Source organism: Miniopterus schreibersii (assembly GCF_964146895.1).
Source record: "Miniopterus schreibersii genome assembly, chromosome: 12".
Taxonomy (NCBI): domain Eukaryota; kingdom Metazoa; phylum Chordata; class Mammalia; order Chiroptera; family Miniopteridae; genus Miniopterus; species Miniopterus schreibersii.
In genome coordinates this window covers 28,815,495-28,832,965 of record NC_138112.1, presented here as the reverse complement: position 1 = coordinate 28,832,965, position 17,471 = coordinate 28,815,495, and the positions used below count along the sequence as shown (strand labels likewise).

General features: G+C 36.7%; 1 protein-coding gene across 28 annotated transcripts in view; it reads right to left on the bottom strand.

The window, feature by feature from the left end:
* Positions 1-17,471, bottom strand: part of DLG2 (discs large MAGUK scaffold protein 2) — a 1,618,243-nt gene that overhangs the window by 21,349 nt on the left and 1,579,423 nt on the right. For 17 of the 28 annotated variants that reach the window (XM_081155084.1, XM_081155097.1, XM_081155077.1 and 14 more), the window contains one exon: positions 5,076-5,121. In XM_081155084.1, coding sequence (XP_081011210.1) covers positions 5,076-5,121 — 46 coding nt within the window. Of the gene's footprint in view, positions 1-1,475; positions 1,518-5,075; positions 5,122-5,938; positions 6,039-17,471 lie in introns of all 28 variants that reach the window. The other 11 variants (XM_081155099.1, XM_081155095.1, XM_081155074.1 and 8 more) reach the window with 3 other exon arrangements.

The window sequence follows — 17,471 nt, the reverse complement described above, 5'->3', positions numbered from 1 at the left end:
TTCAGGAGTCAGGGAGAAAATCTTGGGTCACTTTTTCTTGGCCTGGACTCTTTGTTTTGAAATCAAATGAAGAGAGGGGGTAGGCAAATGTTTCTCCAAGTTTGGATAATTGCAAAATTGTAAGAATTTTAAGAATGTACAAATGTTAAGGACCAAATTGAGGACAAGAACCCTTTGATTCCTTCATTTATAAGACTTGTCATTCTGTTGAGGAAGAAAATGAACTGGTTCTAAAATTTGTCTGATCAAGGGTATCTTCACAATATTTTCAATTTTATTCTGCGGTGTGTTTCATCTTCCTCCTCGGGCCCCTACCCCCTTCTGCCACCTTTCCTCTTGTGTGTGTGTGTTTTTTCCTATTTGCTACCAATCTGGTTCTCCAAAGCCTTTCTCAAAATCCAAATGAAATTAGTCTTATTCCAAGAACACTATGTGGCAGCCTATCTCAAAAAAGACATGGTTTTGTAAAGCACCATGCTATAATTAAAAAAACAGAATCACCAAACAAAATCTATTCTAGTTTTTAATTAATACAATATTGAAGGGAAAAAAGCCCAACCAATTCTGTCTTGGTAGCTGTGGGTCATATGTATTGGGCCTGCAGTTTTCTAATGTCCTCAGCAACTGCTTTTTTGAGTAACCCATTTCAGTAAGGAGTACAAACAAATATTACAGAAATTGTAAAAATTCTACTTAAGAATATGTACCTATGTTAGTCACCGAAAACCAGTAAGTAGGTGGTAAGAAACCACAGGAACGGATCAGAAGGATGTGCTTGGTGTTTGGTGAATATTTACATACACTAAGCAAATGGCTTGAGGTGACCAAACAAAGGCCAGAAATAATTTTTAAGTAGTTACCTACCTTTTCAGTTAAGCTTTCTGATCCAAGATTTGTTCACGTAAAGAAAAAATGTGAGTTCCTTCAACATTAAAGGATGAAACTTTTTCATCACTTCCCAACCATCAAAAATATAATATTATGTGTCATAGTGTCTACCTTATAATTTTAATCAAGGAGAGAAGAGATATAAAAGGTTCATGCTCAATTTAAAAGGAACACCGTAATTCATAAAGATATCTCTCATAAAGGGGAGCCAGGAACAGAACGGAAAAGGCAAAATCAGAAGGAAAAGAAAACCACGACTTTTCAACCCTCCCACAGGGAGTTTAAATTATTTGGGGGGTGGGGGCACAGAATGTCAAAAGGTACCAGGTTGAACTTTCCCCCCACCTTCTCTGGGAGAATTGCCTCATAGGCCAGGCAACTGGGGTTGGAACTGCTTGCTTAAGTCACATGAGTCCACCGGTGGCCCTAGTGTCTTTTGTATCTTTCCACATCAAATGATGATTTCATTTCAAGCCATTTGCTTTGGGTGAAGATGAGAACAACAACAGCAAAAATCTGAAATGACCACCACAGGCAATGGGGGCGATTGCAAAGGAAAAAAACCACAAACCAAAGCAATCACTTACGGTAGCTACTTTCGCTATCGCTGGCATTAGAAGAAGCATGTTCTGCAAGAACAGCACAGCAAATTAAAGAGATACCAAGCATTGGCGAGCAGCCAGGGCTTAAAGGCACACACTCATGCACAGCTACTAGAAACGGGAGCAAAAGGCGAGTGAAAGGCCGCAGAGGAGACCGCATTAAGGAAACGCAGATAAGATAAAAAAGATGAAAACTTTATCTCCACTTTACAGGAAACTACTACTTGATTGCTGCAACTTCTTTTTAGGAAAGTATCTAATTACAAAAAAATGTATCATGTCAATCTAAGCACTTTAAAAAAAAAAAAAATAAATACTTTGGCCCATTCCTATAGGTCTGATTTTTCTATATGTGTGTTACTCAGGTCAATGTGTGTCTGAGCTCGATGTTTCAGGGGTTGCTAAACCAGCAGTTTCCTTGCAGGCTCTTTAGTTTTTCCAAAAAAAGAAAAGAAAAGAAAAAGTTTTTATTGATTTTAGAGAGAGAGGAAGTGAGAGGGAGAGAGAGAAACATCTATCGGCTGCCTCCTGCAAGCCCCCTACCGGGAATGGAGCCCCCAACCCAGGCATGTGCCCTGACTGGGAATTGAACCCAAGACTCCTTGGTGCATGGGATGACTTTCAACCAACCAAGCCACACCAGCTACGGCTCTTGCAGGCTTGTTTCTCTATTTTAGCCTTTAGGTATTTTGTAGGAATATTGCATTCCAAATTGCCAATTGATCCCAGGAATTCCTTGAATTTTATTTCTATTTAACTACCTCCTAAACCAATTCTCAGGATGAAAAGGGATTGCTGGAGATCCTTTCTGCTCCAGTGAGTGAATAGAAAATCTTAGAGGAAGAAATGAGTCACTGAAAAATGTTTTATGAATTCATTTAATATTCCCTTGTTTTTATTTTAAGATTCTTCTTTGGATAGCTATTAGTTTCTGAAAGAATGAAACAGGCAGGAGATAAATGAGCTGACACCAAGCAGGTCCTGGAATGGAGTATGTTTTTAATTCATGTTGAATGACTTGCTTGTGCAGTGATATTTCACATTTTTAGAATTAAAATGCAGTTTAGCTCATATCCCAGGGATGTATATGCCAGAATTAGAGCTTTTATTTCCAAAATCATATCCTTTCATCTGTGCTATGTATTAAATTATAGAAGATAAATTCATCAACTTAATGACTATTTGTATATCAGGTTAATTAAATGAAGACTATGTGACAATTTGATTTCTGAAGCTTATTAGCAATAACTTTAGCTTTTTAAAAAGTTGCACATTTTTAGAACTAGGAAAAGAATATGTAACATTATTCCCTAATGGTAAAAATGAGCTTTAATATGTATTTGATATTACAGATTCTTGCCAATTGAATGGGTTAGTTTTCTTTGATTTAGCTTTACTGAGTTATAGCTGACAAATAAAATTGTAATACCTTTAAAGTGTACAGTGTAATGGTGATGCATGTATAAACACTGTGAAATGATTCCTACAATTGAGTTATTTAATACATCCAGGATGGATTAGTTTGAGCATGAAACAAATGAAAACCAAAGCATGGGTTAAATTCACACGAATAGTTTCTCTTTGTATTAGTGTGTGTCCAGCACTGCATTGCTAATTTAGACGCATGTTTTACAAGTGCAGAGGAGCACTAGGGAAAGAAGTGTGGACGAATCCATGCAAATCTGTTTGTGTTACTGAAAAAAGTCATGTCACACACCCAACAATGGTTTATCTTAATTCACATGATTATATCTTAAGTGCTTTGAATTGGGAAAAAGGTTTTTTTGTTTGTTTGCTTTTGATTTATACTTCTAAAATAATTTAGAATGAAGCTACACTATCTATGGAGGAATTTAGGACCATGCAGTGTTTTATTTAACAAACAGTCTCAGCATCGAGACACTGTATAACAGAATTTTTGTAGGTAAAAGGAAATAAAAACATGTGTTCCAGCCCGGCAGGGCATGGCTAAGCGGTTAAGCGTCGACCTGGGATCCAGGTGATCGTGGTTCGATTCCCGGTCAGGGCACATGCCCGGGTTGCGGGCTCGATCAATGACTCTCTCATCATTGATGTTTCTATCTCTCTCTCTCTCCCTTCTTCTCTCTGAAATCAATAAAGATATATTAAAAAAAAAAAGTGTTCCAGATAAAGGCCAAATTATGACTAACAACAGCATTAATTGACAAACGATGTTACTGAAATCTGTTCGATTTCTTAAAGAGTAAAAAAACATTTGCACATTCTAGATTTAAAAGGGCATCGCTCATATTTTTGACACTCTGATAGCAACTACATTTTAGTGATGTTTATTTATTAGCAATACATTAAAGTGCTTTCCTCTCCCCCTTTGACTGAAAATTTAGAAACTCTTTCTGGTGGTACTGGGTGATGTCCAGACAATGTTAAAATCAATATTTAAACTTCAGGGCTGTTTCATATAGAGACTCAAAGATAAAGTTTTCATCTTTAAGGAGATCAGTAGTTTACTCTTGATCAGATTTTGTTTTCTATATATGTGGCTAAAAAAAAAAGTCCAAAGTAACAGTTTGAAGGATGAAGGGTCTCATTACGCAGGGTTATATAAACAGCTCTTGAAAACAAAGTGCAACTCAACGCTATTTCGTTTTATACAAATGAAATGAACAGCTTCTAAAAGTATTGCCCATAGCTGTTAAATTAAAACAAACAAGAATTGAACATGTGATATAGTTGCAAAAGACACAAATCTCCGTTCTTAATTCACTGGTGCTACACAATGGAGTTAGTATTAAAAAAAGAAAAATCATAGCACAGTATATTAACATACAAGATTATTTTTTATTGCTCAGTGCAATGAGACACAGACTAAAGGCATTAATAACTAGAAGATTTAATGGTTTAATATATCTAATTTTCCACTAGAAAATGAAGATCTGTTACGTAATGCAGCCAATACATCACTAATAGAACAACATATTAACACATATCTAAAACTTTATCATACAAACGTTTCAAGCAGGACCACTGAAAGTCAGAAAAAAAATCAGTCAAAGTTAATAACAAAGAATCAGCCTTGGAAGATCAAATAGCTTAATCTTTACATTTTGAGAGTGCATGTTCCTTTTGACTATAAAATAGCTCCTTTATTAATAGCAAAGTAAACCCAATTATGAAATTTGGCAAGGTGTGGGTGAAAAAGCAGAAGGAAGGATGTAAAGTAAACTTCTGCTTTCCTGGTCTAGGACATTTAGCTCGTCCTTGCATTCAACAAGGCTCCTTGCCCCCTGGGGGGAATCAAGCTGCAGAGCAAGGGATGCCATAGTTGGCATCGGGACCATGTCGGTCACATCACACGGTCAGAAAGGGAAGGTGTGGCTCGCAATCGAAGTTACAGTGCCCGACACACTTGGCTTTTAAATGCTGACATGCAGGACAAAACGGTTGAAAGTTACTTTGCAGGAGCATTCACAGCTAGGTAACAAATAAAAACTCGTATCTTGTGCATGCTAGGAGGAGAAGGCCCTCAAGAAAAGGAACAAAAGCCAAACTCAAAAGGAAGGGAAAAGAAAAGAAAAGTTACAGTGACCATTCCTGGGAACTTACTCAGAGTCTTTGTTCCATAACCGTCGTCACCTAATCCGGGGATGTCCTGCATGGAAGTCCCCAGAGAGAGCAATGAGAGAGGAAGAACAGCCACGGAAGAGGAAGGAAGAAGTCAGTGGAGTTGAAATGGATACTACCATGACGGACCGCGTTGCCTAGGCAATCTGGATCCCACGCTCTTATTTCCAAACAATTTGCGCCCCAAACTCCCTGGGCTGAGACTCAGGAATTTGTAAAGTAACTTGAAAGGTTTAAGCAGAAGATTGCTACAAAAGAAAGATTCAGCAGATGCCATTTTGGCCCATTGTCCACGTGGCCACAGAAATGTACCACTCAGAGCAACAACCCACTCCAAGTTCAGGACCAATTTTTAGATTTAGCATCCACCAGGGCGAGTCCACTGCTCAGTAAGAGTTTAATATTTGTTGGAAGCGAGTGAACAAATGCTAGTTATCGATATAGGGAATATAATCACTTCCAATTAGCTGGCATTCCAAAAAAAATGCATGTGGCAATGGGGTGCGATATTTCTGTCCAGAATGGAAGTCATCTCAAGCCCTAGAGAATTGCATGATAAAAAAGGCAAACCGGACCCAATACTGGTCCCAGATAAATGCTCTTTGGAAGCCAAGGCCCAGCTTCCTCAAGTCCCTCTCCAACGCGTTCTGCGGAGAAGAGCCACACCGAGGGAAGGATCCAGACTGCAGCCAAACGCTGGTCACAGTAGTAAGCCCTGACCTGCCTGCCTGCCGTGTTCGTTTGCCTAGGCGTGTGGCGTGGGGGAGCCTACATCAGGCGTGTTGCCGGTGAAGGATTTTATTCTCTTGTGTTGCATGTGACGTTCTCTTTGAGAATCTACTTACGTTCAGGATCACTGGTTTCCTGCTCACTCTGCTCCTTGTTCTTGTAGAATGGGAATTTTCGTGAAAAGATGAAGTTCTTTTTACGCTTGTCATTGAATGACTGTGAAGGAGAAAAGGCATGGGGCAAAAACAGGGGACGTCTAATTGTTGTCACACTCATGCTGACAAAACAACTAGTTTGTAAAAGCAGAGAGAGCTGTAGTGACGCAAGTGGACAGTCTAGGGAGGTGCCAGAGGGTCCCTAAAGGCAGATTTTATTTTCAAGGAGTGTAAATTCTGAATGATGACACCTTGGAAAAATTGTATCCTAATTAAAGGAACTGGTTGCAGATAAATGATGATGGAGAAAAAGAGTATTAAATTGGAAGCAGAAGACCTGGAGTCTCTGTCCGACTCTATGCCTTGCGAGTCCATCACCTTAGACAGGAAACGGAATCTCTCTGAACCTCAGTATCTTCTTCATCCCCATAACGAGGATAATGATAGAAGCTCTTAAGTTGTGAGACTCATGTAAGGCAGCAGAAATGTAAAGTGTTATACAAATGTTATCTTTATCTTCACTATTATCATCAAGTAGAAAAGATTTTACTAGGACACTAGACACATCGGTGTCTAGGTGTCCTTTTAAATAACCTGAATTTGAGTTACTTCAACTTAGATTTAATTAAAACCACACGGAAATGTGAATAGATTTATGATATATGATAATTATATCTATTTCACACACAGATTAATAATTACGGTACAACATTTTTATTCATAGGTGATTTTAAATACAATTAAGTCCCAAGGCTACATTTGTAGACAAGGGCCAGAGGCACAGAGAAGTTGCGTCTCTTGCCATATCACAGAGCTAGCTGGTGACACAGTCCACCAATAAGAAAAAAAAATTGTTGCTAAAGAGGTATTAACTGGGTATTCACGCAAGCAAGGGAGATACAACAGCTGCTTATCTGTATTCTGATATGATAAAAAGTAATGGAAGAAGGACTGCCCTTAAAAATGTAAACCATTCCATTAGCTTAAATGAGGTTGGTTTAAAGTAATACATATATACATAACACAATACATATATTAGAACTTTTTCAAGTGAATATCAGATGCTTGCCTAGAAGACTCCTTAAAAAGTTGTCATTTATTCCCACTGTTGCTGTTACGTAAATGTTCTCTGGGGCTCTTCTTTGGGAAATGTGTTCACAGTCACTTTATAAGCTAAACCATACAAGTCTTAGTAATTTCATGTTCACTTATCATTTAAAAATATGTTTTGCCAGCCCGATTGCCATCCTTATTCGACTGATTTGGCTCTGAGGGTCACTCTCCAAGAAACGAGACATGCCACCACATAGGTATTGCAGGGAATGTACGAGACATGTTACATTTTGAGGGTCATTCGACAAGGAGTGTTCTCACACAGGTTTGTCAATGGCAGCTGGTAGGAATAAATCCAGAGCCAGCAAGGTGACTGCATGGAAGAGAAGCGCTTGTTTCTATGTATGTATTTTGGCCCATTGGTCTGAATCAGTTATGGGCCCTTACGGATTTGAAGCTTGAGAAAATGGTGTAAATAACTTATTTCTCTTGTATATTCATGCACTCCTCTATCAACATCCGTTTTGGTCATCATGTTCATTTAGGAAACGTTAAAGTACTAAAATGTTGGTGCTGTCATTCAATGAGTCGTTACTTTTTCAGTTACCACGGGCTTTCACCAACGTCAGGGGAGCTTAATTTTATGTATCATTAAGAAGGCTTGAAGAAAAACATTAGATCAAATATTTAAGAATTTCTGAAGTTAAGGGCCATATTTTATACTTAATATTCAAGAACTAGAAACACATTCTCAGGGGGAAAAGAAGTACCACTTCAGAATTTATTACTCTGCTGACAGCACTTATGTTCAATATAGTTTTATCCTAATTTGTAATTGAGAATTGGTGTCCAAAGACAAGGCTGGGAACTCCCCCGCCAATTTTTTCCAGTTAAAAAATGATAAGTTCTTAAAGGAACATTAAATATTCTTGCATCACTCCAGTTTCATGCCACTTTTACATTTCAAGCATATTTAAACGTCAGTGACTGAAAATAAAAGAAAAAAAAATATCATGTAAGAATTAATGACACGTGACATTGTAAGATATGTTAGACATTTAACTTCAACATTACAGGTGATTTGTCATGCAAAAAAAAATTTACAAATTTTCATGCAGATACAAAACAATGCTGAGATGAGTAAAGCCTGGGGTTAAAGTGTAGACACGGACAATGTGGAGGCTTCTGGAAGACAAACTGAGGCCACGTGCAAACTGCATCATTTAAACGATCTCACGGGGTCAGAGGAAATGAAAATGTGTTGCCTATGATGAATTCTTCTATATTTTCATAATGTGTTATATAATGTGTTACATTTCCCAAGTATGAAAATGCTGTGTATCATGTCACCTGATTGGGACATAATATTTAGCACTGCACTTATAACAAGAACAGAAAATACATAACAATTCCTCAAAAATAAAGTCCTCTAACATATCAGTCTCATTACCCAAAGCCATTTTGTGTTGGGATTAAAGAAAAAGTAATGGAATCCTTGATGGTTACATTTATGGACAGAAGACCATAAATTTAGTTTAGACTCACAGATTTAAAAGTCACACATTTAGGGTCTTAGTTCAACATTTCAACTACAAGAGGTTATATGTGGTTTATGATGTTTTAACACTGTTTTTCATTTTTTATTAGACATGTTTAATACTATTGTATAAGCTTTTTTGTTGCTGTTAATTTTTCCTTTAATTTAAAAAAGGAAAATCTGTTTCACCAGCGTTAGGTGATAGTAGTAAATTAGCACTTTTACTATTTATAGAACACACTGCTCTAAAGCAACTGAAGGCTGGTTTACAGCTCTGCCAATCATACCTGATCAAGGTCATTTCCCCTCTACATCACAGTATCCTAAATCCCCACCCATTGCTTTCATGGCAGGAAACTTTTGAATAGAGATTTTAAAAATACCAATCACATGTGGCAAGTTGGCATGTCAAAGAATTCCATTTTGGAATTTGACCTGAATTACTGAATTCTTATTGACAAAAGTGATAAAACAACAACAACTAATGTTTATTGAGCAATTGTTATGTACCAGGGTTGGTTCCAAAATCTCTCCATATGCTAACCTCCACACTAACTGGTACCATCATTGTTCTCATATTACAGAAGAGGAAACGGAAGTTTACAAATTTTCTGTTACTTGCCCACAGTCGGTGAGCAGTGAAATCAGAATCTGAATTTGCCAATATTTGTTTTTCTTATGAGCGAGATAAATTTCTGTAACCAGAGCCTGTTTCAAGTTTATATTTAAAAGTAGTAAAATTTGACTCTCTTGAGTGATACCATAATCTGTCATCAATCCTACAGCTTCATTGCTCGGCAATTATTTTTTTAAGCCACTAGATGCTATTGGCTTCAGTAATATTTTTGTGGGTTATCTTGCTACAATTTTTGGATACCCGTTTATGTTTCTCAGGGCTCTATCTTATTGTTCTTATTCTTATAATAATGTAAAAAAATAAAAAGTATTTCAATGGGACAGGGTATGGACAGGGCTGAGGGTAGAGGATTCAGGGAGTGGGAAGTGACAACTGATGGTTATAGTGTTAGTTTTAGGGGAGATAAAAATGTTCTAAAGTTCGAGTGTAGTGATGGGTACATAGCCTTATGAATATACTAAAAACAATGAACTGTACACTTCAGGGTACAGTATGTACTCTGGGTAAATTATATACTCTGTGAATTATGTCTCAAAAAGGCCATTAAATAAACTCCAAACAAAACGGAACCCCCCTCCCAAACTCCACAACCATGGGATAAGAGGAAACAATCACAGCATGCTGTCAATTTTACTTGGGGTAAATATTTTTATTTGGGGTAAATATTTTTTATCTTTAACTGAATGAAAGGAAACCACCCTCCTCAACCCTTGCAATCAGTCCTATACACGTCTTGTTTATCTGATTCTGTTGTGTCTCTGTTAAATGAATACCTTTCATGTTGTGACAGACATTAGAACACCCATACTAGGAGTCAGCCTGTTATCATTGTCACTCAGAAGAAGTTTTGAAATTGTTAGGTCAGATGGCATGGAATTGCCCAGCCTGACCCCAAGATATAATGGCATTAGTGAACTGGCTTAAGATAAAATACACACTCCCAAAGAACAAAAGGAAACAAAACAAAAAACCTCAAATAGCTACTTTCCCCACTCAAATTCCACGTTCTTAAGACATGTGAGTGAATCTTGACAGGCTTTTCTTCTTCCCATCCAGAAAGCTTTATAACTGTGGGTATGTTTCGGTTTTCTTCTACCTTAACCAAGAGATCAAATTTAGCATCACCAAATAGTGGGATAACTTCACACCATGTGCCTCCTGATGGGAAGTACTGAGAAGTACACAATATTACTTATGTAGTATTCCTACCAAAAATGCATTAGTTGCAGCTAACCATGAAGAAATAATCAGGCAAATTAAAATTAAGAGATCACTCTTAAAATATCTCAATGTCATGAGAAATATAAAAAGCTAAGGAACCATTCTAGGCTAAAGGAGGTTAAGGAAACAGGACAAATGAAATGCAGTGTGTGGTTCTGGATTGAATTCTAGATCAGAACAAAAGGTCATAATTTCTAGAACTTCCTTTCAAAATAAATCAGGATGTGTGTATATATATATATATATATATATATGCCCTCATATATATTATTATACATGTGAGAATATACAAAACAAGATTGACCATGAGTAGGTAATTATTGAAGTTGAGTAATACATACAAGAGGTTCATAATTCTATTCTTTCTACATTTTTACATGCTTGAAATTTTTTCATAATAATGAACTGTGATTTATAACTTATATCACACACTAACATTATGTAGAGATAAATTGCAGACCTAAATGTAAAAACTCAAACTATAAAAATTTCTAGAAGAAAACATAGAATATATTTGTAATCTGAGCAAGACAAAGGTTCCTTGGATAGAGTATAAAAGCAAAAATAATAATTTTAAAAAGTGGTAAATTGGATTTAATTAAAATTAAAACTTTTGCTCTTCAAAAAAGTCATTAAGAAAATAAAAAAGGCAAGTCACAAACTGAGAAACAATATTTATAACACATATATGTGACAAAGAATTTTTATCCAGAGTATTTAAAAACTCTTACAACTGAACAATAAAAAGAAAAACCATCCAAAAAAATATGGGCAGAAAACTTAATTAAATACAACATAAGATATGCATATGACCAATAAACATATGAGAAACATCATGAGTCATCAGAGAAATGCAAATTAAAGCCAATGCCTGACATCACTTTATACCCACTAGAGTGGATAAAAAGAAAAAGACCGACAATATTAGGTGTTGGTAAGGATGGAAGCAATTGCAACTCTCATATAAACTCTTGGTGGGAATGCAAAATGCCCAGTTTGAAAAATAGTTTAGCAATTTCTTGTAAAGTTAATCATATAGCTAACCTATGACCCAGAAATTCACCCCTGGATATTTACTCCAGAGAAAAAAATATGTCTACACAAAGGTGTATATAAGAATGTTCATAATTACTCTGAGCTGGAAAGTACTCTAATGCCCATCAACAGGTAAGTTGATAAACTGTGGTGTATTGACACAGTGGAAAACTACTCAGCAATGAAAAGAACTGCATTGCTGATACAAGCAACGCCATGGATGAATCTGAAAAGTATTATGCTAAGTGATGAAGGCAGACAGAGAAGTGCATTTACGCATGATTTCAATTATAAAGCCTGAAACAGACAAAACTAAGCTGTGGTGGTAGAAACCAACTCAGTGAGTGAGGAGTGGAGAACTGAGTCATCCATCTTTATCACAGTTAGAACCATGACACCTCCCAAAAATATATTTCTAGCTTAGCCGTATTCTCCTAAATGTATACAGATATATCTTCTATATCTTGGGTGGCAGGTACAGAAACCCTGTCCCCTTTGTCCATCTTGTGGACACTGACACAACTTTAAGGTTATACTCAGGTGTTCTACATAAGGCTGTCACAGTTCTACGTAAGGCCACAGTTCTACATAAGGCCACAGTTCTATGTAAGGCTGTCACAGTTCTACCTAAGGCCGTCACAGTGAATACCACTCATTTTTACATATTTCTTTCCTATCACATTTTGATCTCAGAGCAGGTCCCACATCACTTCCACTTCTGCATCTCCAAGATCTAAAGCATGGTAGATACTCAATAATTATTCACCAAATAAATGCATAAACCAAAGTGTTGAACGATTTCCACTGGAAATACTGGGAGAAACTTGGGGAAAAACAGGAGAGGGAGAAGGAGGGCGGGAAGGAATAACAAGCATCTGCAAAAAAGGGGGAGGGATAAGAAACATTGCCGTATGAGGAATATTTTTAAGTTGCATTTCTCTGCAGCTATTATCTCTCAGAATTTGTTTCTATTATGAATTTTATCTCATAATTCTATGCTCAATGATCTGATTTAGTTTTAGTTGCCATTTATTGCTAGTAATAAAAATGTTGTGGCTCAGCTCTTCTCTGTATGTATTTTTGCATAGTATCACATTTTCAGCTCTCTGGTCCGCATTTGAATAATAGAAAAGTTTAAAATATTTTAATAGTATCCATAACTTCAAAGAAAGCTACAATTTAATTTTTCTTTTCTAACCCTCCCCCCCCAACTAATGTTTATTTCTTTTCTTAACTAAAAAGATTAGTTTGCTAAAAATACTTTTTCTACTAACAAATGAAGTATGCCTCTTTTAGGGAAAATTTGTTTTTTGTTTTTTTAAAAATATATCTTTATTGATTTCAGAGAGAGGAAGGGAGAGGGAGAGAGAGAGAGAGATAGAAACATCAATGATGAGAGTCATTGACTGGCTGCCTCCTGCACGCCCCCGACTGGGGATCGAGCCCGCAACCCGGGCATGTGCCTTGATGGGGAATCGAACCCCGATCGCCTGGATCTTAGGTCGATGTTTAACCACTGAGCCACGCCCGGCCATGCTAGGGAAAATTTGTAAGAAATAGAAGAAAATTCTATTACTAAGAAACAAATCACCTTTAGTAGTATTGTTTTTTTGTGTTTTAAAAAATTTATTGTTTAAATGTATTTATATTATATGGCCTACAGAATTTAAAATTCTGAGTTGTTTTTATTTACTATTATAACACATACCAAATATCAGGGAAAAGGGCTTTGAAATTGAGCTGTATGACCTTAAGAATGTTGTTTAATCTCTGAGGATCAGTTGTGAATATTTGAATAAAAAGCTCTTATATGTATAAAAAGCTCTTATTGTACCTGACACTTAATAAAGCTTACTAAAAAGGAGTCAATTATTTTAATGGTAAGAGCACTTTTGCACATCATTAGAGAGTATTTGGGAACATCAGCTTTAACACATGCATAACAATGGAATAAAGTTAGCAATTAATAACAAAAAGAAATTCTAGAAATCCCAAAATACGTGAAAATTTAAAAAACAACAACCCTATACTTTTGAAATTTACCAATGGATCAAAAAAGAAATTGTTGGGAAATAGTAAATACTTTCTGATGAATGAGAATAAAGACAGAAGATACCAAAACTTATGGGATACAGCTAAAGCAATACTTAGAGGGAACTGTAAAATGCTTATATCAAAAAAGATCTCAAATCAATAATCTAACCTTCTACCTGAAGACACTGGAAAAAGCAGACCAAACTAAACCTAAAGCTAGCAATAAAATTCAATAATAAAGATTAGAGCAGAAATTAATAAACTGGAGAAGAGAAAAACAGAAAAATCAACAAAACCAAAAGTTGGTTCTTTGCAAAGATTATTAAAATTAGTAAACCATTAGCTAGGCTGACTAAGAAAAAAAGGAAAGACATTACTAAAATTAGGAATAAAAGAGGAGATATTATTATTTATTTTATAGAAACAAAAGAATTATAAGGGAATGCTATGAATCTTATAATTTATTGTATATCAACAAATTAGATAACTTAGATGAAATGGATAAGTTCCTAGAAAAACACAAACAAACTGAATTAAGAAGAAACAGAACCCTGAATAGACCTATAATTAATAAGGAGATTGAATTAGTAATTTAAACAATATACACAAAGAAAAGCTCAGGTGGCTTTACTGGTAGATTCTACTAAACATTTAAAAAAGAATAAATATGAATTCTTTACAAACTTATCCAAAACATAGAAAAGGAAACACTTCCTATCTCATCCTATGAGGCCACCATTACCTAGCTAGATAAGACACTACAAGAAAAGAAGACTACAAACCAATATATCTTGTAAACATAATGACAACTTACTCAAGTGGATTTGCCACAGGTAACTGAAATATTCCTATATGCTGTATACTTCTGTAGTTTTCCATGTTTAAGTACTCTATGTTGCAATGACTATAACATTTTTGCATTTCAAATAATTTCCTTAGGATAGATTTTTAGAATTTGAATTAGAGTTAAAAACTGTGGATAGTTAAAAAATTTTGACACATTGCCAAATTGTTTTCAAAATGATCTGTACTAACTGATATTTCCACCAACAGCCGTTTATTCTTAATTTATAATTGGTCTCAATGAAGTGTCCTGACTGCTTTTTTTCCCTTCTCTCATCCCCTTACACTTTCCTAATTACTGCATTATAATGTAAGACTTCTGTGAAAAAGCTACACTTAAAGTCTGTTAGCCAAGAGCAAGATTTATTTAATCTAGTTATAAGAGAACACTGATACATACTAAAACTGGAAGATTAAGTTCTGGTTTTTCACTATCAAATTCTCTGCCTGAAGCTTTTCCAAGAGAGATTATTTGTCACAAAAGTATAAACTTATATAACCTTTACATTAAAAACTAAAGCTATAAGATAATTAAACATTTAAGAAAATAATATATTTAAGTTCAAGGCATCAGATCCAGAGACAGTGAAATTGCTGGTCAAACCATTAGTCCTGAATAGCTCCGAGGTACTGTGCGAGCACTACCCTAATCAATGGAAAAGGGAGACTTTGATTTTAGCCATGATCTGTTACTGTTGACATGGATTCTCTAAATGGCCTGGAGATTCTTCCAAACTTGCTCCTGGTTTTTTATTTTTATGAGGTTGGAGGAGGGAAGATGCTGTCATTCTGGATATAGGGTTTTGCCAGGCTACATTCACTATGTAGCTATTTACTAAGATTGAAAGTATTCCAGCATGGACATGGACATGACCTCAAATTGGAGAATGCAAGTATCAGGGATTCAAACACTGAAGATGGTGCTGTTGCGCTGTGTCATCTGCTACACATGCGCTTCTTCCACAGTCCACCCTGCCTTGCAAACTTGAAACTTTGTGAGGTCACTGGAAAAAACTGAAATGGCTTTCTTCAAGTTTATTGTACCTTCATGTTGTTGTCTGTCAGCTGGAGTAGGGGTGTGTGTCACATCTTCATTTATTTATTAATAAATTTATATTTTTTTGTTGCCACTTTACTTATTAATACATTTATTTACTGAATTCCTACTATGTCCTTTTATGTGCCAAGCCCTCTGCTGAGCCCTTAGCAATTTGGTCTTCATTCAAATAGACATTGACATTTGAGATTAGTGCTAGTAATAAATTCTGACAGTGTGTCATTTTCTTTGTTATTTGTGCACCCTTTTGTGTGGTAGACTGTATAGGAAATTGCCAGAGTATGTGACTCCAATTAATTGCTTCATAATTCTAGAATTGCCCAGCAGTTTATCATTAAGCCTCAAAATACTATGGCTTATACAACAACCCATAGAATAAGAAAACAAAGGCAACAAAAAAGAAGGAAAAATCCAAAAATCTTCATTCCCTATTTTCCTCATTTTAAAGGTAGCCTCGTCATTGAGACACATTAGAATTAGTTTTAAATTCCCATGTGTTAGAGAAATGACAATCAGAACAGTTGAGTGAATCAGATGTTGGTCACTGCTAATTTCTTGATTTCTAAAGTTAATGGCTTTTGTCCCTTCCCTTCCCTTCCCTTCCCTTCCCTTCCCTTCCCTTCCCTTCCCTTCCCTTCCCTTCCCTTCCCTTCCCTTCCCTTCCCTTCCCTTCCCTTCCCTTCCCTTCCCTTCCCTGCCCTGCCCTGCCCTGCCCTGCCCTGCCCTGCCCTGCCCTGCCCTGCCCTGCCCTTCCTTTCCCTTCCATTGCAATTTGCTACAACCCAAAGGTTCTTGTCAATACCTAAGGGCTAAGCCTACCAGATGTGGCTGTCAGCATACAACTGGCACAGTAGGGACAGCAACGGAACCAGCAAGCAAAGCTCTGGGACTCACAGACAGAAGTTCGACCAGCTTATATGTGCTGGGCAAGAAGAATGCCTTTCAGGAGCCAGAAAAGTTAATACATGTCCACAGTGAGCTGAGGATCAGGCTGAGGAGAATGAGGAGACCTGGGATTCCAGTGTGACTTGGGCAAGCCCTGCCCCCTGCCCCGTCTCTGGGCCTGTTTCTCCATCTGAAAAACAAGGTGCTTAGGCCAGCCTATCATTCTCAAATTCTGAAACCTCTTTCAAGGCCAATTAAAAAAAATCTTTATTGATTTCAGAGAGAGGCAGGGAGAGGGAGAGAGAAAGATAGAAACATCAATGATGAGAGAGTCATTGATCGGCTGCCTCCTGCACGTCCCCAAGTGGTGATCGAGCCAGCAACCCAGGCATCCAACCTTGATCTCCTGAATCCTAGGTCAATGCTCAACTGCTGAGCCACGCCTGGCTGGGGCTCAAGGTCAATTTTTAAATTCCTTTTTATTTCATTTCTATTTTAGCATTCTCTACATGCATTGATAATTGAGAGGGTTCTTTTATTTCTATGATTTTTTCCTCCAAAATTCCGAGTTTGACAAAATAGCTGATAATATCCTAACCTTAACGAAACCCCATCTTAATTATCTTTAATGAACCTTAATTGAGCATCCACCAGGTTAGGCTTTGACTATTCTAGTCCTCTCCCACCTCATCACCCACAGTCATCCAGTTTGAGATTGAAAATTTCTTAATTGCCTTATTGGATGTTAGCCATTTTTTGTTTGTTTGTTTCATCTTCAGCCTACCTCTGTAAGTACCAGCATCTTGTCTCACAGTTTTCTTTTGCACTTCCCACAGTGCCCTAGAACAATGCATGGGGCAAATTCAATAGCACGCACTGTACTGGGTAATTATAATGGCTTTTTTTTTACACTAACATTTGTTAAGTGCTTGGTACTTTTCTAAGTGATTTACATGGATTAGCCCTAAGTGCTTTGCACATATCATCATCTCTTATTTAGTGGCTGCAAATTGTGTCCACATTTTATGCATAAGGAAACTGAGGTATAGAGAATTTGAGTCACTTGCTCAGGGTTTACACAGCTACTAGTCATGAGCCAAGTTTCAAACCCAAGCAGATTGCTCCAGAGTTGAGCTCTTCACCACTGCAATACCGCCTTTTCTGTGACTCCTTGCAAAGACTCCACGCGTGC